The following is a 27,459-nucleotide window of genomic DNA, read 5'->3' on the forward strand; positions in this document are numbered from 1 at the left end:
GCATCGGGCTTTTGAATGTCAACCGTCTTCTGCATGAGTTCTTTTTCTCTTCGCGCAGATGACCTTACGTTTTTACTGGATTTGCGACGCATTGTCTAAATACTTTTCTTGTGACTGCCATCATCTCCGCAAGCAATGGGTAGTGCTGTGTTCTCCGTTGATTCGGTCGATGGCTACTATAGTCAAACCATCATCTCACGTCTGTCACCCTAGTGATTCACCCACATTTTGGTCCCCGTGCCCAGGGACGCCTCATCCACCATTCATTACCTCACTCAATCTCCCATCGTTTCACAGGATCTTAGGACAGTTGGTTTTCAACTCGGTCAATCCATAGTAAATAATGATATTGTGAATTCCCACTACTAGGACATCGCCAACCTCTAACATCAATGCAATATACCATCAGGGATGTCCACTGTGCAGACCTACCCGATGCGCTCGCTTGTACTGTCACCTCTTTGTATGCTTGCAACCTACTTTTTATTCGCCGTCCATCCTTTCTTACTCGGAACCGTCGGGATTCGATATTAATATTCAGCTTCCGATCACGGTGCGCCGCGGCGCAGACTCCCGGCCTTCCTCGGTTTGGCAGCAAATCATGTGGAAATTTTGGAGTCAGTTGGTCTTGATCCATTCCTACACTTGATCACTAATAGTGAGATGAATCTGTCCTAATCATGATCAAGATAATACAGGCCTTTTCAAGCTTTGGTACTAACATATTCGAGTCAGTCGTCCATGCCGGCCCAGACATCCCGACCCATCACGAGGCATAGTCACTGTCACGGACCGAATGGTATCCCCAGATTAAGAGGAAAAGGAACGTGCATTTAGTCCGTGACCTGTCATGCAGGTCGCGTCATCCAGGCATGTTGTGGCAGACTGTCAGTGATTTGATACGCTGCAGTTGTATAGTTGGGATGTTTCTCTACCAAATCAAGAGCTGGTCTGGACTCTTCAATAACTGCAATGATAGAGAAAGTCTGTCAAGTGCAGAAAGACGAAGATGCCCCACACACCCCACAAAATGGGAGTGCGTAAATGCATTTTTCCTCGGACCGGAACCCTATGTGTTCCGCTATAGCGCGTATTTGTAGAGCTAGATTTTGTCAGTTGCTACAAATATATATCGCTTGTCTAAAAAAAAAAAAAAAAAAAAGAAAGACGAAGATGAAGGAAGGCGCTTTCTTGATTCACGACAAGTAGATGTTTTGGTGACCGTCTCACATTGAATAGAAGCTGAAATTGTTAGGCTCGACTTGAATCTAGATTCTTGAACAAGGGCGAATTCAACTTTCCCACGAGTTATGGGAGCAAAGTCATTTTCACAAGAGAACGTTCTGGGGATCGCAAGGACACAAGCCCAACAATCATCCGTGGAACGAGCCAGCACTGCATCAGCCTGTCTGGGCAGTCGATGGACCATAAGACCGCCAATTTCTCATGGATTATACTTATAATCAATGCAATCGTGACGGCAATGGAACTTATGAAAGAGTAGTGGTTCCGTGGATCGCTGGGGCTGTTGTCGAAACAGATAAATAGCATGGCCCTGCTGATATTGTCCTAACACACTCCTTTATATTCCAACTTGGTGGATCGCTGGGGCTGTTGTCGAAACAGATAAATATCCTGGCCTTGCTGATATTGTTCTAACGCACTCCTTTCTATTCCAACTTGACGCTCTTAGTGTCATTCATAACCGATCAGAAGCTGACAGCAGTTCGCAATCGCTAATAAGATGGTAGACTGGAAATCGGAGGAAGTGATCCAGATGGATTCCAGTGCGTATTGGTGACATTGACCTTGGTTTTATTCATCCTCCTTTAGTGATCTTCCTGAAGCTTACGCATGCCCTCCTTGGTCTATACTTGTGAGCTTAACTTGTTTGCGCAGTAATGATTATGGTCTAATGGATGACTCAGATGGGAATTCTTCATCTCTCTGGACTTTGACTGGGCTGTCATGACGGGCAAGACGAGATTCCGCTGGCCACTGGTGAGGACATCTCTGGTGCTTTGCTGAAAGACACTTCCGAACCTGTCGTTCACTAGATTTTCTACTTTGCCGGCCGGTATATTCTTCTTTTTGCGCTTATTGGAATGTAAGTATGCCACGTCTTTGTTACACCATTTCTCACTCCTCACCTAGCGCCATAGCCCTGGACACACAAAGGTATGTTGCGACAGTAATTCTCGTCTTCGATAAATAATTCTATTTCCCACTAGCGAAATCAATTGTCAGGCACTTTATGCCTTTAATCAGGTGAGTTCACATCATGGGAAAACGGCATGTAAGATCATTCCATCTAGCTAGCCGGGAATGCGGCAGTTGGACTCGCGAGCATTAACCTTTCTGTCCAGACGTGAGTCAAGGATTGATCATGTCTGATGCCTGTCTTATCTGGTAATAGCGTAGCTATCTGGTCTCAGAACATCTGGATCATTGTCCTCTTGGTGTTAATTATCATCGGGCATTGGTCCCTCATTCTGCAAGGTACATCACCTTCTCACAAGATTCTCAAAATAGCTGACCGAGCGTCCTCGCAGGTATCCTTCTGAATGCCGTCTGGCTTCCCGGCCTTGATTGTACAATCACTAACAGTGACAACACTATCCTTGCTGCAACTTTTATTTATTCAATGTGTTTTGACTTTGTGGTCTTGTGCCTCTCAGCATATAAGCTCGCCTGGACACACACGTGGAGTGGCACGCACGTCGCACCCACAAGACTTGTCAGGATGTTGTTCTCTGATGGCTTGGTATATTTTTTCATCGCGTATGTCTGTTTATTTCGTTTCCAGCTATTCAACACAACACTTCCTGCATCAGGTTCGGGTCCAATGTGATCGCGACGACAATGATGGTACTCGACTTGAACCCCATCATGAGTGTCATTTTCAACGTTCCAGCTGCTATTGCTTCAACAGTGGGGTCCAGTTTCTCGTTCACCCATTTTTGTGCTAAACTATTGGCTGCAGATTGTGGCATCTCGTGTTGTCAGGCGCCTGACCAACTTCCAGCATTCAGCACTAGAGATGATGTAGGTGTATTTAACTGTACGTCAGAGTTGCTACAATGTTCGATTTTAGCAGCTTGCCTCGGGAAAATTGCTGGTACTGCATTCAAGAACACTGATGCAGTACCTTCCAACGCAGCTAACACACCAAGTACCGCTGGCATTCACGTTGAGGTGAGCAATAAATGCATGTAGTGTGCCTTTATTTCCTCATCAATCTCACTGCCCCCAGATGGACACCTACAAACATTCAGCGAATATCGACCTTGAGGGGTATCCTGGCGTCCATCATACCACTTCTTCAGCAGCAAGTTACAGTGAGGACTATAAGCCAGTTCGGGCAGTTTGATGTAAATACCATATTGCTTGGGCGTATTTGGTGACCAGGCAGTCTTGCGAGATGCTTTGTGTTTATTGTTATTTTGTTGGGACTGTTCTGAGATATTTATCGTGATTTTTATCCCCGACTCCCACGATTAGTGGGAGAGGTAGTGTTGCCGTCGAGGCGAGTTAAACTCGATGTGAAATCGATTCGGTTCGGAAACGACCAAAATCGTTGCAACTTGAAACTCCGATTTGAAACGAGTTGCACCTCGTTCATCAGGAAAAATCCACCTCACTACATAGTACTATGTAGTCCGTGTAGTCCACATAGCTCGGTCGTTACATGCCTTCTACATAGTGCTATATAGCACTATGTAGCACCACATGGTGCAACTGTAGTAAACTAGTAGTAGATTGTAGTTCATAGGAGTGGAACTCCAAGCAACTATATAGCGCACCATAGTGACTCAAATTATAAATGGGTCTCAAAGTTAAAATACCAAAGCAAAATAAAAGCAAAAGACACATTGAAAACACAAATGCTTCAAGCCGTATTTAAGCTCCGCCAGAACTGATCTTAGGTAAGTGTAATACAAAGTCATATCTTGATTGATATCGATAACAACAAATGATGCCTCATACATCAGCAAGTCAGCGTGTCCTGCAAGCACTACGGACCAAACAAATTGATCTACAACTAGCTCGGTACCTCGAATTATCCAGGATTGCTATTGAGGGACTTGATGAGTGGGATGAGAGTAGTTCGGGCTCCTGTCACAAGTACCTTTAACAAATCATTATTCTTTCCTAAATCTTCCTAATGTTACAAGAACATCTAGACACTTGGGCCCCTACCATTTTTCTCCTAATCCTCCTCGTATCAGCCCTTGCATCATACCCTTACCCTGACCTTACCCTGGTCATCCTTGTCATCCTCGCATTCCCCTTCGCTCTCTATCTGTCGCTTCAGCAGAGCCAGTACATCTGGCTGGATCCTTTCACTGACGAAGCATACCCATGCTCCGTTCCACCACCCAACTGATCCTGTGGACAGTCCCCTTGCCCTTACCATCTGGACGGTAACCTATGATATGATGCACGATGCATCCCCTTTGCCCTTTTCCCTTTCTTGATCTTTGACTCGATGCGCAGTTGCACATGCGACTTATACTTAGCTCCGCAGCTGCACGATCGTGCCCCTGTGTGTTTCACTTCTTATTCTGATCTTTGACTCACTTTCTTATCCGCACGTTCAGGACTCACCCATGTCTCACCTCGAACGTGCCTTCCTTTTATGGTCATACCCTTTACCGTTTACTTCTCTTGGTAGTACGAGTTATCATCCACTAATACGCTTCCTATCCTCTATATAAACTTGCTACCATGTAACATATTCCCTAACTTGAATCTACTTGGTTCTTGACCTCCTACTCTCACCAGAGTGATCCTTTCTGCCTTGCCAGCAGTCTATATTCTATCTTCTTATCTGCTCTTCGCGGATAAGCCTATAGTCTCGATCTTTACTCATCGACTTCGTCGACGAGCAAAGCCCCTGTTAACTAGTCGGACTTCCGTCCTTCTAAATTAACGACGATCTTACGATTAACCTTCGGGTGTCGTAAGCCTTGGCAGATACAGCTCATCGTCTAGCACCCGCTTGACGTAAGCTACCCAATTCGGACATAGGTGTCAAATCTTACTTGCCGAAGCCTTGCCAAGTAAGACCCCTAACCTTGGGCTAGCCCAAGGACGTCCTCGACCGTTGACGACACACGCTCTGTTTGAGCGTCGCCAACAGATACCATCCAAGTCATAACACCTAAGCGTCAATACACAGCACCTAAGACAAACCCTAACCCTACCCTGAAAGTGTCTATCATTCCCAAAATACCTTTAGCGCCCACGACACGTGTCTTCGATGTGACTGATGAAGAAGACAAGTTCTTTGATTGTGAATAGATTAGACTAGATACGATAAGATAAGATATGGTCACGTGATGCTTCTTTAATATTCCACGATGTTCTATGGTATGATCCCCTTTTCCTTTTTATGATTGGCTAGTAGTTGTATCTCAGTTTCAATCTCAGTTTCAATAGTTGTATATAGGTAGCACGTCTTGGTTGATAGTTCCTTAATTCAAACCTCTTGTATCTACACTGTAGCAATCCAAGATGTCCTTGCTCATCATCCTCTTGTTGTGATAACCTTAGTCTGAGTCCTAGTCTCTGCCCAGCGTTAATTCGTTATTGGGTTGTGACAGCTCCTCGTCTGAGTCCAAAGATTCAGATGATAGCATGATGGGATTGTCGTCGATATCATCCAGCTCCTTCCTCACTGAATTGCTTTTCCCGATATCGGTGTCCTCTGTGACCAAGATATTGACAGCATCACGTAGTTTCACTGAATTCAGTGACATGATTGAAGTGTTGCACGATGAAGTTGAGAAGAGTTGTGTTCTCTTTGCACGTCCAAAATTGAGTCATGCGCCATAGCTGCATTTGCTTGAGGAATGGGCACTGGATCATCCTGAAAAATTTTGCCATAAGCTTCGTGTGGATCCCCCCGTCTTTGAGCACCTTGTGAACACAATCCTCGTGCACCCAGTTTTCCACAACAACTCAAACAACCCACAGTTACCTGTCCCTGTGCAACTCACCATATTCCTAAACAGGTCATTATGGAAATGCAGCGACAACAGAGGACATCACAGAATGGGCTGGCATCTCGACAGGGACAGTTTATAACTGTCACTGACATGTGATGATCGCGCTCCTTCAGCATCATGATGCCGTAATCCATTTCGACCCACTCTATGAGGATGACCAGATTGAGAGGGAGTGGGCAAAGATGTGGGTCGAAGAGCAAACATGTCCTGAGTGGAGGGGGGGGTTTCTATGTATCGACGGCACACCATTTAACCTGTTTCAAAAGCCAGGATGGCACGGAGAGGGCTTTTATGACTGTAAATCGAATTACTCACTATCAGCTCAAGTATGCTACAAATTATAACAGAATAACAACACTAACATGTTCAAAAGGTTGTGATCATGCCGCATAACCTGCGCATTGTTGACTACGTCATCGGTGTTCCTGGGAGTGTGCATGATTCCAACGCGTTTTCAAAGGCCTGTATCGTGCGTCATCCTCAGACCTTTTTGGGCAGAAATGAGTGGATTTGGGCAGACATGGCCTATGGCTCTTGTCTGTGGTGCGTTGTGCCTTTCAAGCGGCCAGCAGCTGGTGGGTTAACTCACGATCAGAAAACATTTAACTATCATTTATCAAAGGTAGGATGAAGGATTCTCACACACCAATTAACTCTAACATTTCCAGGTCCGCGTTCACTCTGAACATGGGTATGGTTCATTGAAGGGACACTTCCAGTCCCTTTGTGAACTCCAGATCCAAATCCAAACACAACAAGATCTCGACGAGGCAAATATGTGGACGTGGTGCTGTTTAATTCTTCATAACATGATAATTGAAATTGAGGAAAAACTTACCACCAATTCATTTGAGTACTTTGCTGATGAATCAAGGCAGTGGGGTAGATGTGATGCGAAGATGGCGAAGATGGCACTGGAGATGAGAGCTTTATTGGTTCAGAAGGGCAGATTTTTCGTAACAGACTAATGGGTCAATTATTGCGCAGATCCCAACAGTGAAAGTGTAGGTACATACCTCTGTGATAATAGTATCCTCAGCCTTGTCAACCAAGGCATGCCTTGTTGGTAACTCGATTGTGGTTTCGAAGGGTCGAGGTACCCAGTTTCGGATTGTGGAGCATGACATGGAGACATGGCAGGATGAAGGAGACTGGGATGACCTTGAGGTGTGTCTTGTTGGTAACTCAATTGCGATTTCGAAGGGTCGAGGTACCCAGTTTCAGGTTGTGGAGCATGACATGGAGATGTGGCAGGATGAAGGAGACTGGGATGACCTTGAGGCATGTCTTGTTGGTGACTCGATTGCGATTTCGAAGGGTTGAGGTACCCAGTTTTGGGTTGCGGAGCATGACATGGAGGCGTGGCAGGATGAAGATTGGTTTAAGGGAGACTGGCTTCTGGGCATGAGAAATGGTGAGGGAACAAGAGACATGTATGCATACACAAAGTTAGATACATGTATACATAATTAGCTACAAGGAAAAAACAGGCCTAGAATGCAGTATGAATTTGTAAGAACTTGAGTGGCAGAGGAAAATAGCACAACTGTTAGTTACCCTGATGAGACAACTCCTTCTCCAAAGCCAAGTGTTCCAACTTCACTTGCTCCAGCTTGATTTCTAACTCGAGTTGCTTTGTCTGTTCATCCGCCATGGCACGCTCATGACTCTGAGCAGCAGAAGCACTCCAGAGCATGTGTTCACGCTCGTCTCGAGTGACACAGGCTCTAAGCTCCATACTGGCCAACTTGGACTTGATCTTCAAACACTTGTGTTTGGCCTTGGCTGTAGATGAATCCTGAATGTGCCGCATGAGGGAGTCTGATGCGTTGTTGAGCTTGGCATTAAATTCAGATGTGGCATCACGTGGCCACTTGCGAGAGACAGATCTGCTACTAGTAGATGGTAAAGGGTCGGAGTCCTGATCAGATGATGTGTGACCAGGAAGGTGAGTACTGCTGGCTTTGTGTGAATGTAGCATTAGGGTTTTCATTATCTTCCTTGTTGATGCATCGGAGTCGTCAGACGAGGGCATTATCTGCGGATCTTGAGGGGTTCTGGAGAGTTGAGGGAAATTGTAGGGCTTCGATGTGTCGTCTGGTTTGTATTGATGTGGGGTATGACTGGGCATAGCCCAAAATCTGAGAGCACCAGCTGCATGGTGAGGGGGGAGGTGGACAATGATACCTGAGGAAGCTGTGACAATGGACTGGAGGAATTGTCTGGATCATCCCAGTCAGGCCAGTCCTGATCTTTGTTAGTATGAGAAGGGAGGGGGACATCATTGGTATCGTCCATAAGAGAATCACCACCCTCCCCCTGGTGTATCCCCTCATCTAGGATTTGGCCGGGCTCAAGCTCCTTGTCCTCAGCATCTGCGCCATCCTCATCATCCATGGGTGGAGGGATCTCCTTCATCAGGAAACCTACAATTCTGCTGAATATCCTGATTTCTCTGTATTACTGATATCACAGTGATATCAGTAACAATCAGTACCAATCAGCACACATCAGTTGTGCAGATATATCAGATTATTAGACCAACAAAATTACAGAGTGTCCAGGCATGTCAGACTTCAAAAGAAAGTTATGCAGTCATTCAGAGCATCAGCTTTTCTGATATCAGTAACAATCAGTAACAATCAGTAACAATCAGCACATATCAGTTGTGCAGACACATCAGATTATCAGACCAAAAAAATTACAGAACATCCAGGGATGTCAGACTTTCAAAAAAAAAAAAGTTAGTCAGTCATTCAGAAATATCAGCTTGACTAGCTTCTAGATTATCAGAAGGTACAGATATACAATTCTGCAGTGTATACAATTTCCTATCACTCAGTACTCAATAGATCTCAGTGACTTACCACTGCCACAAATTTGAGATTGTCTAAATTGAGAATCAATGAATGACAGTTTGCAAACCAAATGACACCATATATAGTATGTCAGGTGCAAGTGCAGACGTCTGCACTAGCACCCTATTGCCTAATTAGGAAATGCCCGCTCACCACACGCTACAATCAGCTCAACATTTAACATGTTTGTTCATTATCTGATGGTGTACAATTGTTAAGACCATGCACAAAGGGTAGGACTGCTTCTGAGGGGCTTGGCTTCAGCTCGTGTGCTGCGCCCCTTACCCGAGTATGTGCCCTTAATTTCAGATTGATGTCCAGAGAAGATCCTAGGAAGTCCGAAGGATATCCGAAGGTGTGGGAAACTTTGGAAGGGCTTTCCGGACGAGTGCAAGTAACTTCTGGATGAGTGTGGGAAAGTTCTGGAGGAACTTCCGGAAATTACAATGAGGTTTCGTCCTGATATGAATATGTGTAGTGGCTACTCAGGACAAGTCCTGAGTAGAAGCAAACAGAGGTAAGGCTGCAAGGACAATGTCCGAAGCAGAATAGGTCCAGAGGACCACAGGAAAGATCCGGACGAACTTCCGGAAACTTGGAGGAATATAGGATCAGAGGATCAGGGGAGCAGGGGAGCGGAGCTCTGGCCTAGGAAATTCCTCCCTAGGCCTAAGGAATATTTCACAATGAAGGAACTAGTATAAGGACTTAGTTGTGAAGACTAGTGCGAGGACTAATATGATATTCAGACTGAGGAACTACAGGACATATACAAGAGTCTATATACTAAGTGACTATCGGAAAGATCAATAAGCAAGGTCCAAAGGCTATGTACGAAGCATAAGCAAAGTTTATCACAAGTCAAAATGCGAGTTGGAAATTAGCACAGGTTAACGGATCATAATGCATAGCCAGAAGTATAACCGAGCGACTGGGAGCAAGGAATACCAAATAAAGGAATAGGCTGTGTTAATGTTATATGAACAGGAATTGAATTAAGAAGTTTATCATATATCAGATCAGACTGGACTGGACCGGATCTAGTGTCTGAGGTCCAGATGAAGCGTGGGAACATTGTTGGACGTAGGTCCGGAATACAGGATATGACAACAATACTGATTCTTGAATAGTTATATTAGATAGATATATATTAAAATAAGCTCTATTGTATTGTATTATATGCATACAATATATATACTACATTATTACACTAATGTGGATGTACCATAGTGTTGCAGGGACTTAGTGAAATTTCGCATTTTTGATGATATAAGCAGTCATGTGATGTTGGATGAAGTTAGGTGGGAAAGCTTATGTAATCAAAAATGTGTTCAATGGTTCAAGTCTTTTGACATTGTTCAAGTCTTCTTGCCTTCTTCTCTTTCTCTCCTTTCTCTCCTTTTCTTTCCCCACCCTTATGTCAGGCTCCTGGATATTCAAGTTGGGTTATGTTGGTGTTGATGTGAGTGTTGGTGTGGATGGGACTTTGGAATTGGTGCCCTGGTGAGTCACTTATCCCCTCTCCTATTCTCTCCTCTAAAGACTGACCCTGTTCACTTCTAGCCTATATATTTTCGCATTTTTGGTCCTTTTGGTGAGTCACTTATCTCCTCTCCTCTCCTCTGTAAGAACCAACGGGGCTCTCACTGCAAGTTCAAGAGGGGTGTGGAGACCGAGACATGAATACGAATCTGAGATTAATATATGAGAGATAGACTGAAATGAATGAGTGCGAGACAAAGTGACTTGAATGAGTGGATTTTATTGCCTGAACAGTCGCAAATGTGCATGGCCATTATATACCTCAAATACTAAGGGTCCTCAGGTATGAATGATTAGGTGAAAACGGGGGCAGAAGGGATGTGGCGTCGCGCCTGACAGGGTAAGGTAGAGCACAGAGACAGTAGGAAATATTAAGAGAGTGGCGATATGAATGATTATGTTTTTGACAGAATTGGGAACGGCGAACTGAGAATAGTGATGAAAGGCAGCTGAGGGTCGAGAGTGCCTGAAAATACAGAGTCGAGATCGTTGTTGGTGGCGTGCTGATGGTGGTCAAGGTAAGCGTTGAGACGGCTATCTCCGTCTTCAGACTGATTGGTAATCCTTACACCTCTGAAGACTGACTTTCTGCTCACTTCTAGCCTATATATTTTCGCATTTTTGGTGTTTTTGGTGAGTCTTTCCTCTCCTCTCCTCTCTTCTCCTTCAAAGACTGACTCCCTGCTCATTTCTAGCCTATCTATTTTCGCATTTTTTAGTCTTTTCAGTAAGTCTCTTCTTTCTCTAACCTCTTTTTGGCCTCTATTTTCGCATTTTTGTCTATTTTAGTGTCTCTCTTAGTCAGTAGTATAGATGCCAATGTAGTAGTTACTTTGAATATGATTTTTGTATTTTTGATATTTTTGATATTTTGACCATTGCAATGTCCTGATGTTATGTGATGTGCTGTGGGGCTGTTATACAAACTAAACTATATATCTGATGTATTACATCTCTTAGAAACTGGCACCCTGAATTGTACACAAACAGTACCTCTGGGTGTCTGTGGAGCTGTTCACCACTGATTTCAGGCATGGCACTGATTTCAGCAATTGCTGCATGACTGCATTACCTGTATGTCTGATATCAGACAGTTCAGTAGGCGACAGCAACATCAGCAGAATTGTAGGTTTCCTGATGTTCCCTTTGCCCTTTCCAAAGCCTCCACTGCAAAGTCCTGGCCTGGATCGGCCGTTGAGAATGAAGTGTTATACGTAGGGTTGGTTCTCCACCACCCATGGAGGTTGACCCACCATGGGAATGCTACCAATAGTTGGTCTAAAACAAATTTAGAGTCTACACCAGCATTAGAAATAAAAGTACATACCAAGAATTCCCTTCATCTTCTCATTCCTGCTGATCGCCTCAAAGGACAGACCAGCACTGGTCTGGCTAAGTTGCACATTAATCTTGTTGTACTTTTTCCGTAATTTAAAATAGCTAGTTAGTGGCCAGTCTGCACTGAAATTACCAAGATGGTAGCCATGGGGGACTCAAGATATAAAGCGGCTTTGAATCAGCTTCATAAAGGCAAGGGGATGCACTCTAAAGTACTCCCTGACCTTCGGATCTTCATCGTTCTGAAAGATTGTTGTTGCAAGCTCCTGCAAGTATATGTTCTTCTGCGTGGTCATCTGTTGGTGTGTGCATCCTTCCTCCTTTGCATCCTTTGCAGAATCTGAAAATATCTTGAGCTGAGCCTCCTGATTGACTTTGCACCATTCGATAAGGCGAGCAGTACACGGACTGTTCTTCTTGTCCCAGTGTATGGTAGGTGGCTTCAAACAATCTCCTGATCCTGCACTGACAGGCAGGCTAGCATTTGGAGGAGATTCAGCCACTAATCCGCTACCATGCTTGGTCGAACGGCCCCGAGATCCATGTCCACGACTACCAGTAGCCCCTGCCATATAGATGCACAATGATAACAGCGACAAGAATGACAATAATGATATGAAAACAACAGTGCCAAGAATGAAATGATGACAGACCACAACAACCACAATGGACAACAACCACAATGACCATGACGGTGACAGCGATGACTGGCACAAGTTCTGTCGGAGTCTGAATGACACTGAAATTTTCAAGTCATGCCGAAGTTTTTCATTTGTTTGTAGTTTTCATATTTTACTTTGAGACCCATTATAGAACACAAAATAGCAACAAATCAATGTATTCAGATCAGTCAATACTAACAGTGGTACTGCTATGAGCCTCGGCTGCTGCTCTTGCTAGCCTCACTGTGCACTCTTCTCCTGAAGCTGGAATTGCGAGGTGAACGAGGTGCGAATTGTTTCAATTCGTTAGTCCAATCTGTGTTGATTTACCACAAATTTCCACCTCAATTTGATTTGATTTGCCTCAGCGGCAACACTACACAAAACAACACACCCACTCGGCGAGTTATCACCTACTCACAATACTCCCATTTCTCCAGTAAAATGTTCGTGCTTCTCTCTTCTGAGTAGTGTTGCTGCCGAGGCAAATTGAATTGAATTGAGGTGGAAATTTGTGGTAAATCAACACAGATTGGACTAACGAATTGAAATGATTCGCACATCATTCACCTCGCAATTTGGAAACAAGTTCGGAGTTATACGGACCAATAGTCCAACCAATGAGAAGCTAGGGATTTTGCATGCTACAATGACTGTTGAATGGCAATGATTATTTGCAAGTTACTCATACACGACCAGCAAGTATATCAATTATAATCAATGTCTCTTGCATTCTGGAGCAACTCATCAAGCTCACGAAGATTCCCAGCAGCCATTAACTTGTCAACTGCTCTGGGAGTCACAGGTCCAGATATTGTGTAGTCCTGCTCGTCAGCCACCAGGTCCATCTAGGGCCTGTCCAAGTGAGTTCAGCACTTGGGCCTTCTGTCACATCGAATTGAGCTGTGGTTCCATAGAAGAATCATCTGAAAGTGTTCCGCAAAACAATTCGCCTATTAGATAGGCTATGCTTTGCTTGCCTTTTCCTTCGTACCTCTCGTACAATTTTGTCCATGCATCAGACACTAATATTGTGTGTAGGACTCTGTTTAATGGTTTGTCTTTTAGCATCAATGTGATCTGCGCATGTGCTTCCTCGTTTTTCTCAGGATGTCATAGAGCCGATTCGAGGCCTGAATAATTTTCTTCAAGCTGGATGCTGACGAGGCAGAGGGATTTGAGTGTAAACCTTGAGCTTGCGAGATTGATGGATTGTTGGACATTGTGTAGGTGTAGATACATTGTAATTGCTAGGCTATTGTTGTGCTCAAATTTCAAGCAGGGCTCATAACCTTTTGTTCATTGCAGTGACACGCGGAAAAAAAAAACTAGACAAAGAGTGTATACTCAGTCTCGTACTTGTTGTGTAAGGACTAAAACTAACCTAGACAAAGAGTGTATACTAGTAAGATCAGTAAATGAATGTAGTATAATAAGGGATGTCTCACCTCAGTCTCGTACTTGTCGTGTAAGGACTGAGGTGTCAGTAAGTCCAAAATACTCTTAGTATGTACCAGCGTGATTAAGTAATCGATACTCGCATTCGGTATTAGATACACAAAACAACACATGACTCCCACTGTGTCGTGCGAAAAAGTTGGCCATAAGTAGTTAAGAAGTGAACTCATGATTTACTTATTGACTCGGATGCAATCTACCACAGGATAGTACTCGGTTAGTACTCGATAAGTCTGCTTTTCTGCGTCTATGGGAAATTCAGTGCCAGTGCGTCCCTATCCTAGTAACACCCCAAACGCTCAAACCTGTACATTCTGATAGGTCGGTCATCTATGATTGGTCACATGCCGCTTTCTATGGAGCGCTTGCACACTTCTAGCTTCCAAGCCTGGGAATACCATCTTCAAGGACTTCTACTTAGCATCAAGGGTGATCGATAATCATGCATCATGGCTTGGGCGTATCTGAGCCTCGTGTGGGAGACAACGAGTATAAAACGGCGATCATAACATCTCCTAACTGTCACCATCCTTCTACCCTCGTCCGTACTTTGCCATAGTAAGCTTATCCATAACAGCAGCGAGAATGCAACCAAATGACCCGGCAATCCCTGGAGCCTTAGAAGTAGGTCAAGCTGACGCTTCGTGTATTTCGGTTCTGAGATTCCTCACAGGAAAATATTCCTCAGTGCCCGCTCCTTGAAAAATCGGAGAGGGCTGAACACCACTACTTGCGACGTTGGTTGATATGGGCCAAGACTCCCGCACAAGGATATAATGACCCAGTGCAAGGATGGGGTGCACCATCCGAGCAATACACTTGGCAAGCATATGACCCATCATCTGTTCAGCCTGCACCACCCCGCGAGGATATCGATAATTACTTTTATCTCAACATCCGGTATAGTAACCGAGATGGTACGGTATACGATCCAAACTCTGGCTCTGTATTGATCTTTTCACAGCGGAACCTGAAGTAGTTTTCAGTCATTTCAGCAGCACCTTAATTGACTTCCTGCGGTCTGTGATTTATGAGTTTCTTCTTCTGCTAATTTTCATCCCATCCTCTTAGCATGGCTATTGGCGATGAATTTTTCGACCAAAATCCGGACTCGCCTCTCACTCACTTTGTTTTCAAACTCGATGAGCTCAAGGCCCACCATTTGAACGCACGTTTGGCTTTGTCAAATCTCTCAGGGGAGGAGTTGAAGATAAAAGCACATGATCTTGGCCGCTTGGACTCATTGACCCGTATGCATCATTTTATCGATAAATTCCTGCCGTGGCCATCAGCTAATGCTCAACGTCAGCACAAAAAACCGTACAAGATGCCCAGCAGTACCTCGAGGATCTCGTTAATCATCTGGATATTCTCATACCTGTGGTCGAGAAAGAGTTCGAGCCCATGTGAGCATTTCGCGGTGACGTGAAATCAAATCATGCTTATCCCTACTTTGCCAGATCCGAGCGCCTGAAACTAGAACTATCTTATGGCCACATTTCGTTCGATCTTCTTTTGTACTACTTCAAGAAAGGAGAGAAATACTATTACGAGTCTTTCGGTGATAAGGTCAGTTAACATATTTGGTTGGATGTTCTACTGAAAGACTTGTATGAATTAGCTGGCCTTCGTGCTACAGGACTCAAGCAAGGACTCGTCTTCTGGGCAAGCATGTTTCTGCCGATATTTTTGATCATTTTTGTCATGACTCCAATTCTCAGTATCCTTCTCATCAATGGCCGTGGTAGGATGTGGGATGGCTATAGATATATCCACGAGATGAGATCCGTTAGCATTTATCGTTACCCTGTAAGCTGGACCTTCTTCCTACTATTACTACCTCTCATCGATGGGATTGCAGGGGACAAAGGCCTTATCTGATCTTCCGTGCAAAATCATGCAAGATGATGTACACAACGAACTGACTGGTATGTCGTTTTTATCATGAATAACGATGTATGTCCCTACATTGTTTCTCCCAGAGCGCGGTGGATTGTATGCTGCTGTGGCGGGTATTCACTTCAAGTCATGTGCGTATTTCTTTTGGTGTCCTATTATGTTTGGCTAACCTATTACTCCAAGATGATGGCGTAAGCTCTTCGTCACTCACATTCATGAAGCTTGACGAATTTGCCCTAGCGCCGTGTGGTCATTGATCAAATTGGCGATTGCAGCAGAGAGCCGGAGCCTCTACGGTACTTACTCTCTGATGTCGATGTCGTGACTGATATGTTAATTCGAGCTTTAGTGGTTATGATGATGTCCCTCCGCATTCAAATACAACTCCACCTGATTGTAACGACGCATATTTTTCTCGTCCTGGTTCTCCTTACGCGTACGTACCATCTTGTTGCCGAATGCCATTATTCATGAAAGTATCCCTTAGCAGTGACAATACACAACAGGAATTTTTGTATGTCCTTGCTAGTGCTCGTGAATGTTATGCTCATAATGACATCAGAGACATCAGAGAGCTCCCAGAAGACCAACTGTATCTTTTACCAGTGAAGGTAAAAGGTTTCGATATGCGTCGCAAGGCATGTATCAGCCCATTGACATGTTCATCGAGCCCTCATGCCACTAACCTTGCATTAGTCTTGGGAGATGTTAGACGTTCGTAAACTCGAGGAGATCCATTTTGATGAACATGCTTGGGACCATCTCGTTCTTAATAAAGCAACAAAGGTAGAAACATTGGCAAATGAATTCGAAGTATCAGCTTCTGATAATTAATTAGGCTCTTATCAAAGGGCTCGTCGATGTCACAAAGACGACCAATACATCCAAGAAGGTGTTCTCTGACGTCATCACTGGGAAAGGTGGAGGATTGGTGAGGACTTTTTTACGCGTGGATGATTCTTGTGTTACAAAGAAGTTTTCAGATTGCGCTTCTGCATGGTCCGCCTGGGACAGGCAAAACCCTCACCGCGGAGGCTGTGGCCGAACACCTGAAACGACCACTCTATGTTCTCAGTTCACTTGAGCTTTCAACTACACCCGCTAAATTGGAGAAAAACCTGGGTGATATTCTGAGGGTTCGTGAGCTTGAATTTTTGTTCGCCTTTTCTCAATCATAGCCTTGTCGCAGCTTGCAACGACATGGGATGCAGTCGTCCTCATTGATGAAGCCGATGTGAGTTGATTCGATGTCTGCATGTCATGTTCATTCCATATGCTACACATTTAGGTGTTTCTGGAGCAAAGGAGTCTTCATGAGGTCCGTCATTACACATCCCTTAGAAGTCGCCCTGCCTGAACGTTCTTGAAGTTGGAGCGGAACGCGCTCGTTTCTGTTGCCCTTCGGGTCCTCGAGTACCATCGCGGTGTCCTTTTCTTGACCACCAATCGTATCCAGGCCTTTGACGAAGCCTTCCTATCCCGGTTTTCCATTGGTGACTACCTCATCTATTAAGAACCCTTTCATCAGTTGACATCTGTCAAAGCCGTGAAGTACCCAGAGCTAGATGTTGACGCCCGTTTAACCATCTGGCGCAAGTTTTTTGAGCTTGCTGGGTGCGAACTGTGGGGAGGCAGTGGACAGCCCGAAGATGGACGGCGGAGCCCGGACGAGTTTGTCAAACTTGAAGGACGAGAGCCGCAATGCTATGTTTCGCTTGCTGACCTGAGGGAACTGGCTGCAAAGCCTTTCAACGGTATGCACTGCTTTTGATATCTGAAACTTTTACATTGACCAGTCCTAAAAAAAATTAGGCCGCACTATCAAGAACCTTGTGCGGACCGCGCAAGCGTTAGCCATGTCCTCGTATGGCATCTTCCTGCATGATGTATGCCCCAGCACTTACACTTGTGGTTTTAGGGACGAACCGCTTTCCCTTGAACACGTCAGGGTCGTGGTTGAAGCGCAGGAGAAGTTCCTGACCGAGTTTGCTAACATGGGATTATGACCGATATGACTGCGGATATTTGGTTATCGTGTAACAATTAAACACGTTGTTTTGTACGTGATATTTTTGACCCTATCATTCAGATTTAAACGAGCATAGCATCGAGTTTCATGGTGGCTGTCCAAGGAAATTGTACGAATACGGAAGATAGGGTTGAAGAATGAAACCTTGTTGAGGGGACTTTCGTATTGGACGGCAGTTGTCCGTTGTACGTTGATGTTGTAACATACCGCTGTCCCTGTGACAAGTTTGAGGTTCAGATCTAACTCTGTTCATCACAAAGCGTCCACACCAGTGCCCATATAAACAAGGTAAGGATGCAAAAGTATGAGGGATCCGTGAAGTGGAGGAGTGGTATTATCGAACCTGGGCAGAATCCAAGGTGTGATACTAAAAAGGCAACATGTGAGGGAATTTCAAACGCTAACGACATTGCAATATCTTACGGGTGATCAGATGTAAAACGTACCGACGGTTGTAGCCGCAAATGCGTCCCATGCGGGTCGGGATTCAGCACCAGCGGCGGAAAACAGGGTTGTGTCAACGTCTGCACACGTCGAACCTCGATCCGAACCCGTTCCCACTATCATCATGACGTTGAACCAGCCCTCTCACTTTCGTTCTGACTTCGTAGATTATCGCTCAAGTGTGTGTTCACGTGTATCTCCTGCTCGAGATCAAAAGGAGATATGTTTCTGTCGAACGAGTCCGAGGGGCGTGGAATTGAGAGAGCCAATACTAATCAACAGACGGCGTGAGCGAAAAAAAAAAAAAGATTGTTGGTAGAAAAGGAAGATGGGCTCCTTGCCGAGGATCACAGAGCAAATTATGGAAACCAAAAAGGTTCGGAACAGCCCTGGGACTGGTCACTCCAAGGGTCAGACACCATCCGTCGATATAAATATTAGCCACATCATCTACTACGCTGGCACGGTATTAATGGCAACGTGATAAAATCGGGTAATGTATGGTAATTATGGATCTACATAATGGAACCGCTGCCACTGGTAGGGATCTTAAGACACACATCAGCTGTTGATCCGAACCATCCAGATATCATTACCCGCCACACTATATATAATCCCATGTTCCGCATCGTGGAACTACCTCATCCCTCTCTGAATCCACACCATGCCAGACGCACCAGAAGTAAAGGCCACCTCAAACGGCATTCCTTCTCCAAGCTTCCACTTGCCAGTCAGTCATCGTCGTGCTACTCACAGCTTCTTTCTGACAAGGCACTAGCTACCTGATAGACCTGACATCATCACCGCCAACGTTCAAAAGCTCACAGAATTAACACCCAATCCGTACGTACTACTATGGGTATTTTAAACGCCAGCGGTTATAACATAGTACATCCAGACGTCACAGATTCATATTCAAGGCGCTGATCAAGCACCTACACCAATTCGTCAATGAGACCAGGCATGTCCATCGCCTGTTAAATCTCCAGTTCTCCACTAACGCTACGACTATCTCTAGTCTAACAACAGACGAATGGATGGCAGCCATTGATTTCTTGACCCGCACTGGACAAAAGTGCACACCACTACGTCAAGAAACCATTCTACTATCAGATATCCTAGGTGTTTCTGCCCTCGTCGACTCCCTAAATAACCCTGTTGTGGGAGGGGCAACCGAGAACAGCATCCTGGGTCCATTCTTCACCGAGGACGCTGCAGATGGTGAGTTGCATCCAATTCCAGTGTACGTTCTGGTTGTGAATGAAGTCGCAGTGGGCTTTGGTGAATCGATTGCGTCTGAAGGAAAAGGAGATTATATGTATGTCGAAGGTCGGGTTTTGACCACTGACGGGAAGCCAATCCCTGACGCTGTCATTGACACTTGGGAGACCGATGACCATGGTTAGCTCTCTTCAAATCTCATCTCACGATTCATATTCATCATCTCTGGCAGGATTTTATGACACGCAATACACAGACCGCTCTCATCCCGACTGCAGAGGTCGCCTGCGCTCCGACAAAGATGGTAAATTTGGATATCGCGCTGTGGTCCCAGTAGCATACCCAGTTCCTGGAGACGTAAGTTGATGTTTCATACCTACGTCATCTTATGCTGAAAATATCGTGTTTCTGACAGGGTCCTGTTGGCGAACTTCTTCTCCTCCTTGGTCGGCATAACATGCGTCCAAATCATTTACACATGATGGTCGAAGCCCCTGGTTTCCACAAGCTAGTTACGGCATTTTATCCAGAGGGCTGTGAGTATCTCAGAAGCGATTGCGTCTTCGGTGTCAAGAAATCATTGGTAGTGGTATGTCTATGTTCCTGAATATCTTTGATGCCCCTCGGTTTGACACTCTTTACAGAACTTGAAGGATGTTGTAGACGACGAGGAAAGTCGTAAACGCGGATTTCCTCGTGGTGGCTCATTCAAGTTATTGCAATATGATCTTGTATTACTCACGGAAGAGCAGTCTGTCACGATGCGTACTGGCGTGGAGGAACGTTACACGACCCTTGGAGATCATAAAAGTACTAAATCATAATAAACTTGATAAGTCATCATCATGTATTTCATATTCCTCTCTTGCTTAGTCACGTAATACCAAACTACCGCCGTCGGACGATTCCTTGGATGTGTGACATGGAATGCAAAGTAGGGGACAGATTCAGAACACTAAAAAGCATAACTAGCCGTATATATAATAGCATACATTTACTATGTACAGATACCTGACACGACACGAACTCAACAAATCACGCCATCTCGACATCCTCTGCAGTAGTGGTTGTTCTCTTACCCGTGGCACCTTTATCATCAGCCATGAAAATGTCGAGCTCTTGATCAAGCTGCTCCGCCGTGGGGGCTTTGGATGGCGTAGGCTTTGGAGCCTTCATCCTTGATGACAAGGCAGCCCTTGCGGATCGTGGTTGGCGTGTGCGAGTCGGGCCGGCACTAAGAACAAGGATACAATTAGAAAGAGTGATAAAGGTGTTTCACTCCTTACCCTCCTTGCGGTTTCGGTCCAGCACCACCACTCAAACGCTCCGCCAATGAAGGTCGTTCAATCCTACTCAAGAGCGAGGATGTTCGTAAGGGCGCGGCGTCGAATGCGATTTCCATAGGTTGTCCTACATAGTAGGAAAAAAGCGATTGTATTAGCAAATAGCAGACTCAAACCATCAAATATCAACACCTACCTTTGGCAAGTTTACCATCAAATTGTCTCTTGGCACGTGTCGCTTGCAAGGGTGTCTCGAACGACACGACTGCTACACCGGATGAACGTCCACTGCGGTCGTACTTTAAAAATGAAAAGCGGGTTTCAGGTTCAGTTTCGTTGTCATCTTCAGTTATATGAGCCAGAAGCGAAAGCGATCCGAATCATCCACAAGCATTGTCCGGTCCATGCGAGCGAAATAAAAATCCGGGTAGGAGGTGATGGGGGTGTTTTCGAATTCGGAATCATCGTACCCTGATCAAAGGCTCGCGAACGAGCGTGCCTATTTGTCCGAAAATGGACTGGAATGGGAAATAAGGCGCTTTTCTAGCTATGGGCGGCATAGAATACTTACCACCAAATCTTTAGGCGTGATCTCGTAGTGCAAGTTGGATACGATGAGCTTCGTAGTTGAACCAGTGTTGGCTGGTGCATTTGCCCTCGCTGATTGAAGCGGAGCTCGGTCATGGACCCAATGGCCATCAGACCCTCGAGTACGCTGAGGGCATCGATGAATCAGACACGACACACCTGCTACGAAATCAAAACTTACAGTGTGTGGCTTTTTCTGCCTTTCAGACCTAATGGGGGCCATATAAGATACTTGAGCTTTGAGTAATTAGTTCAATGGATGAAAGCAGAGAAGAAGTAGCACGTTGTTCAAATCAAAGAAACATATTCCACAAGGGTAACTAAGCGGCGTTTGAATTCGGCAGTTTCCGAACGCAAGCACTTACCCAAATTCGAACCAGTTAATTAAGATTTACTACCAGTCTTGACACGCGCGTGCAGTCAAGCACTATTTATCTGCTAATTCTGCCCTGTACTTGAATGGAAAAATACAACATTATCCAAGTAGAAAGAAGCTAGATCCATGAGGACTATACTACACATTCATACCACCATTGCGATTGCCTCATAGGCTCTGCTGCATTCAGGCGATGTCGACACACGGATCTAACCCAGTCAAGTGCGTCAGGGTCTTCAAAGACGTGTCGGGGAATCGCGGGACAATGCGGCAGGGAAATTTTTCCGGATGACTGAAAGAAAACAAAATATCAGCGGATACTCTCGGCGATAAATGAGATTCTACAAACACGACGAGACCTGTAGAGAAGTTTGGAACGACTGGGATCTCTATGCCGTGCTCATCAAGAGCCTTGTGGGCTGAGAACATGGCGAGAAAGCTCGTCATCGCGATCCAAAGTGACGCTTCTGCGACATGCCGTCCCCCACTGACCAGCAGTTGTTAACGGGGCGAATAAACTGGGTGAATGCATGCTCACCAGATCCGGCGACCAAAGCCGAAGCCTATATGCATCATGTCGCTAGTGAGCGACCCATCTTTATGGAGAAATCTTTCTGGTTTGAATTCATCAGGACAGGGATACTTCTTCGCATCGTGTGTGATTGCCCTGAAGGTTTGGTCATTTCGAAATATTCAGTATTGAGGAAGTGAGAGCTTTCCATGTATTTGTAAATAAAACAACCCCTGACAGACTGGGTCGTCAGCAACCATCAGTCATTCAGCATGGCATTCACGAACCTTCAGGGATGAAGTAGCCTTTGTAGATGTCACTGGTCGTCGTTGCGCCTGGAATACCTAGGTACATTATCAGAGGGAGTAAAAAAGGGTTACGGTTGAGCGGACCAAACGGAACCACAGGGTACCACCTGAGCGTTTCACGCAAAACAGCGTCAACGTAAGGCAACGCTGGTCTGTCATCAAAATCTGGGAGTCTATCTTTGCCAACAATTTCATCAATCTCTGCTTGTGCTTTGGCTTGTACCTCTGGATTGAGCACCATAGCAAGAATGAACACAAGCAACGTGGAAGTAGTCTTGGCCGAGGGTAAAATGAGTACGACGACAAATGCAGACTAGGGCATGTCATACCGTTTCAAATGACGCTGAAGACACAAACAATAGTAAGCATCAAGGGGACAAAGTTCTGTAGCTTGGATACCTCCAAATGTGACACAAGCAGCCTCCTTGATTGCAGTTGTAATGACAGCGTCGTCTAAACCGCTCATCCTGTTCAATGCGTCAGCCACAAAGCAAGGTGCCGTGATGCCAGTAGACTATGTGGGGTTCGTCAGTTCATTGCACCTCTATGAATGGGATGGTTCACCATTCTCTCTTTGACCATTTGAAAGGGTATCTCCTTTATATCATGGGCTGCCTTGAGACACTCCAGCGATGCTCGCTTGAATGTGGCACCAGGAAACCAGTTAGGCAGCTTCAAAACTAAAATGACCGTTGAGATGTAATGTCAGGTCATCGTTGCATGTGCGAACATACGGAAAGGGAATGTTTCGAGTATCACAGTAGCACCTGGCGTCAGATTTGTGACTACCTGATTCAAATATTTTACCATGACGTGGACGAAGGGATCATCCCTGACTTTCAGTTCATAATCATATACTATAGCCAGTACAAAGGAAGCGCTAAACCTGATGAGAATCAGCCTCAGCAGGAACCAGAAAAAAAAATGTTGCAACTAACATCTCGAAATGTTTTGAATATTCACTAGGGTCCTGTAGCACACGGAGCAACATTTTGTGGGCGCAACGCAATTGCACAGCGTGGTAAGCGTGTACTTCACTTTGACGAAATGCCTGATGAAAAAATCGTCGGTGAAGGCGCCACCTGCCGGAGGTCAGACACTGGTCAACAAAACAGAGAAAACTCTATCACCTGTCTCCATACGGCATGAGTGCTATGTTGAAGTCCGAAGCGAAGCTGATAACATCTTCGTCATCAGTGCGTAGCAATACTTCGACGTGTTGACTTACTGTTCATAAACAATGGACTGAGGTTTATCCGAATATATAGTAGAACGCCCTTCAAAGAGGTCTTTCGCAACCTCCTCAGAGTTAATCACAACCACAGGCTTGTTGAGGAGACGAGCATAAATGATGTCGCCTGTTAGTAAAATATGAGCCCATCATGGATAGATCCTCGTCACGATGTGCTGACCGTATGTGGACCTCCAGGCATCGAAGGTCACCCAAGGCTGAGCGACATCAAGACTCAGAATGTTCCCCAGTATTGGGAGGGGGGTAGGACCAGGTGGAAGTGGGGGGCCCGATTGCTTGTCCTGATATTTTCGGTAACAGGTGAAGACAGCCAGCGCCAAGGCCGATGTGGCCAAGTAAAATCTGGGTCCATCGTCGAGCATGGTAAAATATATGGTTGAGGGCTTCGAAGAACGGTGGTTGAATTGTACTATGTAGGATAGCTGAGAATGAATTATGATCCATACGGAGTGTCAGGAATGATCGTTACTCGGTTCCTTCAAAATTTGAGCGACTTGAAGCTCCGCACACGGCAGAATTCAAAAGACCCCAGACTCTACGAGTCAACATGTATACTTCAGTTTCACTCTCACTGAGCGGTATATAATCCAATGAGATAATGAGTGATGGTGGGCAAAATTAGGGTAGAGAGGCCGTTGACGTGTACCTTGGGAATTAAGTCCCTTGCTTGGGAAGGAGCAGGAGTGGTGTCGGCCTTCAAGTGTTCTAGGCAGGAAGAAAAGATCCAGAGATGGCGGCGTTCATGAGCACACTGGCAAAATTTGAAAATTTTGGCAAACTTGATCATTGGTGTATGAACAATAATCCTTGCGGGTGCGTCACACCGGCTATGTTACCTGAGTACTAAGACCACATAATCACTGTCAGTACCGTCATTGACACAGCGAGGACTGACATTTTACCACCTTTTGCCACTAGTGAAATCACGTTTGAAAGGTATTCTAGAGTGCGCTGGGATGCTGGAGCCAGGTGTTGAAACCCTCACTGACTCGTGTGTGATACTGAAAGCTTAGCTTTCAGTGATGATTCCACCTTTTGATGTATATGGCGCTTGAAAAGGCATGCATGTAGGCAGTGCTAGTGAGCGCCAATGAGCAAATGAAGACTTTCGTTACTATTGATGGTCTGATCTTCTCACAAGTCGCCGGTCAAGTGACCGGCATGCAAGCGATTGAATTTTGTAGTGAGCCATTTCACCATTTTCTCGGACAGCTCTCATACGAACAGATTCTATTCAAAGTAAACACAAGCTACTCACAAGTAACTACGCAAAATATTTGTACCAAAAAAGCATGCTGAATATGACAGCTTCGATTTACAATATAGTAAACGGTCATTCATCGTCTACATCTACTAGGTGTAGTGAGAAGTTATGCCAGGGCACAGAGTAAGAGTGATATCGGTGTTGCCGCAAGTAGTTACGACATAATCAGCAGGAGTATAGCCATCTGAACGATAATGATCAGTCCACTATACCGATGGCAGTAAGATGGAAACACATACTCGAGCCGTCATTGTCAGGGAACGCATAGGCATTATAACATGTGTCGTAGTAGAAAGGACTGTTGGGGCCAGGGCCCTCGTTGTTAACGCAGCCTCCTCCACCAGAGGGAAGGGCGCCGCCGCTGCACGCGCTCGCAGAGGAGCAGCACGGGGAGTAGCACGTGTCAGTTCCAGGTCCGGGAACAGGCTGAAAAAATATGAACATGCATAATTTCAACACGGATAGGGCACTCACACAGCCAGATGAGATCGTGCAAGCGAAGTTATCGCAGCTAGAATCAGGGGAGGAAATTTCCATTCCAACATTATATCCATAGATGAGAGAGATATCGTATGTCACGCTTCCGGGGATTGCGTACTATGTTTTTAAGTCAGGAGTTATTTCAATGTCAGTGACCGGGACCCACAAAGTTAAATTCGGCTCTGCTGAAGGGAGTGCTGCCATCCCAAGTAGGGCCACCAGTGGTACATGTAGAACCGTCGCTGCTGCATCCAGTACCTAGTAGCGTGGTCAGCGAGAAGCTGAGGAAGGGGGTTACACACTTACCGACGTTGATGGCACCATCCCAGTTGGAGCTAATGCCTAAGTTTGCACTCTGGCCTGCACCAACGTTGACGTTGTTATCGATAGAGCCATAGCTAGTGCCTGTGTTCAAAAGAACAGATTCGGTGCAAGAGTTGACAACGGTGAGAGATTGGGCTTGGGCCACTATCGCGACAGTGGCTAAAACCAAAGCAGAGAGAATAGTCATTGCAAGTAATGATTGGACGATTCAGAAATGGGAAACAATGATACCTGTTTAAACACTTTATGGATCCATTTATACCAAAACTCTTGGGCCGTGAGCGCGTCAGCATTTATTAGAAGTGGGTATCAAAAATGAAGTCACAGGATTTTTTCCAGTGCCACAAACAGTGTGAATTGGGAGTAGCAGTATGCTGCGGGATGAACATGGACACTGATCTTTGGCCGGATACCCTGGATCACCGGAGATAGTAAAAATCGACGGAGAATACGATGATAGCTGGCTAAATTTAAAAATAAGTACTGCATTCAGCTTGAAACTTACTGTTCAACAGCAAAATGATTCAGTAGGTATTGTCTAAGGCTCCAATTGTAACGGACAATAAAAAAAAACTTCTGTCTGTCACGGTATTTTGTGATTCAAGGTCACGAAACTATTTCTGATTTGGCGTTAAAATGGAGACTCACTTGATGCACGGTTGCAGCACATTGTAGCCAAACTTGACCTGACCAACAGCGAAATTGAATCCAAGAAGCGGGCAGGTTGACGGTCCTGCTATTTACTTACTTGTGCATTGTATATCGGGGTTTACATAACAGTATTTTCAACTCCGCGACATATGGTTTACTGGTATGACCTTTCCTCCTTGACAGATGCACGCTAGCCAGAGCACGGTTAGGGATGGTTAGGCTGTTCAAACGCCACATCATGTATCACGACCAGAAACGCAAGGCTAGGAATGCTACATCAGACCTCACGACGGGCCAAAGCGCAAGGAAGACCTGGCTTCTGTTGTTGTGACATCCAGTGCATGTCAGCGCCGACTATTTTTGCCAATTGCAAGTGATCTCTCGGATGTAAGCATAACCCACGGCGTATAGCCCATCGGTACCGGCATCCTGCTACTAATAGTAGCTCTTCATACCCATCGTGACCATGACAGGTTGCGACGCAATGAAAGATTGCTAACTTTCTTGCCGTGTTCCTACAGTATGCAAGTCCATCACCGAGGTTTACGGGTCGATTCTGAATTTTATGGAGGAAGTTCTTCAATAGCCCTTTACCTGCATATCATATGCATCGGCATTTTCGTACGTCCCGCCCCTAGTACTCATAAAAATTAAACCTTAACACGAGCGTCTACAAGATTCATCATTCTGTAACCCCACATCTAGATTTCATTCGCCTGATCTGTCACACTTTCGGGAAAATCAAGGGTCCACGGTATTCACTACTATAACCATTGGTCAACGCATAGTCCCCGACTGTCACGCCGACTCGTTGTGCCTTCAAAAATACTTCAATTTATCAAAACTTGGTCCATCTTTTCGAATCACACCACCCGCTTTGCAGTCCAGGCACGGGGAAGTGAGTCTCTGTCGCAGAACACAGCCTGTACTGCCCCACTGGCTACATATCGCGGCCGATGA

At 45.3% G+C, this 27,459-nt stretch overlaps 9 protein-coding genes across 9 annotated transcripts; 4 read left to right on the top strand and 5 right to left on the bottom strand.

Annotated features, from left to right (window-relative positions):
• Positions 1 to 1,744: 1,744 nt before the first annotated feature.
• On the top strand, positions 1,745 to 3,049 carry EDB93DRAFT_1081505 (uncharacterized protein; the record flags this gene model as incomplete). The annotated part of the gene is made up of 11 exons (XM_041445624.1): positions 1,745 to 1,787; positions 1,834 to 1,876; positions 1,929 to 2,001; positions 2,058 to 2,107; positions 2,155 to 2,178; positions 2,232 to 2,268; positions 2,316 to 2,368; positions 2,417 to 2,499; positions 2,553 to 2,781; positions 2,835 to 2,931; positions 2,984 to 3,049. The coding sequence occupies 11 exons, from the start codon at positions 1,745 to 1,747 to the stop codon at positions 3,047 to 3,049; spliced, it is 798 nt and encodes a 265-aa protein (XP_041309693.1).
• A 2,730-nt stretch (positions 3,050 to 5,779) lies between these two features.
• EDB93DRAFT_1239541 (uncharacterized protein) lies at positions 5,780 to 6,355 on the top strand (the record flags this gene model as incomplete). Its single annotated transcript, XM_041451646.1, has 3 exons — positions 5,780 to 5,812; positions 5,893 to 5,991; positions 6,125 to 6,355. 3 exons carry the CDS (start codon positions 5,780 to 5,782, stop codon positions 6,353 to 6,355), a joined length of 363 nt encoding a protein of 120 aa, XP_041309694.1.
• Positions 6,356 to 7,560: 1,205 nt separating this feature from the next.
• On the bottom strand, positions 7,561 to 8,429 carry EDB93DRAFT_1248364 (uncharacterized protein; the record flags this gene model as incomplete). Its single annotated transcript, XM_041452701.1, has 2 exons — positions 7,561 to 8,165; positions 8,222 to 8,429. The coding sequence occupies 2 exons, from the start codon at positions 8,427 to 8,429 to the stop codon at positions 7,561 to 7,563; spliced, it is 813 nt and encodes a 270-aa protein (XP_041309695.1).
• A 3,141-nt stretch (positions 8,430 to 11,570) lies between these two features.
• Positions 11,571 to 12,150, bottom strand: EDB93DRAFT_1058161 (uncharacterized protein; the record flags this gene model as incomplete). Its single annotated transcript, XM_041444780.1, has 3 exons — positions 11,571 to 11,689; positions 11,739 to 11,872; positions 11,966 to 12,150. Coding segments are annotated over 3 exons (438 nt in total), but the record flags the coding sequence as incomplete, so codon positions are not given.
• Positions 12,151 to 14,362: 2,212 nt separating this feature from the next.
• Positions 14,363 to 17,912, top strand: EDB93DRAFT_185192 (P-loop containing nucleoside triphosphate hydrolase protein). The gene is made up of 24 exons (XM_041455613.1): positions 14,363 to 14,493; positions 14,543 to 14,786; positions 14,834 to 14,888; positions 14,941 to 15,119; positions 15,179 to 15,275; positions 15,330 to 15,438; positions 15,491 to 15,534; positions 15,591 to 15,678; positions 15,731 to 15,797; positions 15,852 to 15,899; positions 15,952 to 15,959; positions 16,009 to 16,064; positions 16,118 to 16,204; positions 16,259 to 16,282; positions 16,340 to 16,406; positions 16,465 to 16,554; positions 16,607 to 16,699; positions 16,752 to 16,904; positions 16,958 to 17,002; positions 17,057 to 17,086; positions 17,138 to 17,261; positions 17,313 to 17,522; positions 17,581 to 17,632; positions 17,687 to 17,912. Exons 1-24 carry the CDS (start codon positions 14,455 to 14,457, stop codon positions 17,772 to 17,774), a joined length of 2,097 nt encoding a protein of 698 aa, XP_041309697.1. The 5' UTR covers positions 14,363 to 14,454; the 3' UTR covers positions 17,775 to 17,912.
• Positions 17,913 to 18,815: 903 nt separating this feature from the next.
• On the top strand, positions 18,816 to 20,374 carry EDB93DRAFT_185305 (aromatic compound dioxygenase). The gene is made up of 8 exons (XM_041455615.1): positions 18,816 to 18,971; positions 19,020 to 19,084; positions 19,140 to 19,202; positions 19,260 to 19,462; positions 19,514 to 19,642; positions 19,695 to 19,819; positions 19,878 to 20,051; positions 20,107 to 20,374. Exons 1-8 carry the CDS (start codon positions 18,906 to 18,908, stop codon positions 20,284 to 20,286), a joined length of 1,005 nt encoding a protein of 334 aa, XP_041309698.1. The 5' UTR covers positions 18,816 to 18,905; the 3' UTR covers positions 20,287 to 20,374.
• On the bottom strand, positions 20,334 to 21,638 carry EDB93DRAFT_185207 (uncharacterized protein). The gene is made up of 6 exons (XM_041455614.1): positions 21,515 to 21,638; positions 21,317 to 21,460; positions 21,216 to 21,263; positions 20,942 to 21,044; positions 20,749 to 20,872; positions 20,334 to 20,696 (listed from the first exon to the last, which is right to left on the bottom strand). The coding sequence occupies exons 1-6, from the start codon at positions 21,554 to 21,556 to the stop codon at positions 20,498 to 20,500; spliced, it is 660 nt and encodes a 219-aa protein (XP_041309699.1). The 5' UTR covers positions 21,557 to 21,638; the 3' UTR covers positions 20,334 to 20,497.
• A 61-nt stretch (positions 21,639 to 21,699) lies between these two features.
• On the bottom strand, positions 21,700 to 24,150 carry EDB93DRAFT_1132987 (cytochrome P450). The gene is made up of 14 exons (XM_041449020.1): positions 23,941 to 24,150; positions 23,757 to 23,886; positions 23,659 to 23,703; positions 23,467 to 23,610; positions 23,263 to 23,414; positions 23,093 to 23,208; positions 22,928 to 23,042; positions 22,858 to 22,871; positions 22,613 to 22,802; positions 22,508 to 22,564; positions 22,430 to 22,453; positions 22,248 to 22,377; positions 22,059 to 22,196; positions 21,700 to 22,001 (listed from the first exon to the last, which is right to left on the bottom strand). Exons 1-14 carry the CDS (start codon positions 24,140 to 24,142, stop codon positions 21,896 to 21,898), a joined length of 1,563 nt encoding a protein of 520 aa, XP_041309700.1. The 5' UTR covers positions 24,143 to 24,150; the 3' UTR covers positions 21,700 to 21,895.
• A 956-nt stretch (positions 24,151 to 25,106) lies between these two features.
• Positions 25,107 to 26,075, bottom strand: EDB93DRAFT_185645 (Osmotin thaumatin-like protein). Its single transcript, XM_041455616.1, has 5 exons — positions 25,831 to 26,075; positions 25,691 to 25,782; positions 25,519 to 25,641; positions 25,284 to 25,470; positions 25,107 to 25,228 (listed from the first exon to the last, which is right to left on the bottom strand). The coding sequence occupies exons 1-5, from the start codon at positions 26,033 to 26,035 to the stop codon at positions 25,134 to 25,136; spliced, it is 702 nt and encodes a 233-aa protein (XP_041309701.1). The 5' UTR covers positions 26,036 to 26,075; the 3' UTR covers positions 25,107 to 25,133.
• Between the last annotated feature and the right edge of the window lie 1,384 nt (positions 26,076 to 27,459).

Source organism: Suillus bovinus (genome assembly GCF_016758785.1).
Source record: "Suillus bovinus strain UH-Sbo-P2 chromosome Unknown EDB93scaffold_14, whole genome shotgun sequence".
NCBI classification, from domain to species: Eukaryota; Fungi; Basidiomycota; class Agaricomycetes; order Boletales; family Suillaceae; genus Suillus; species Suillus bovinus.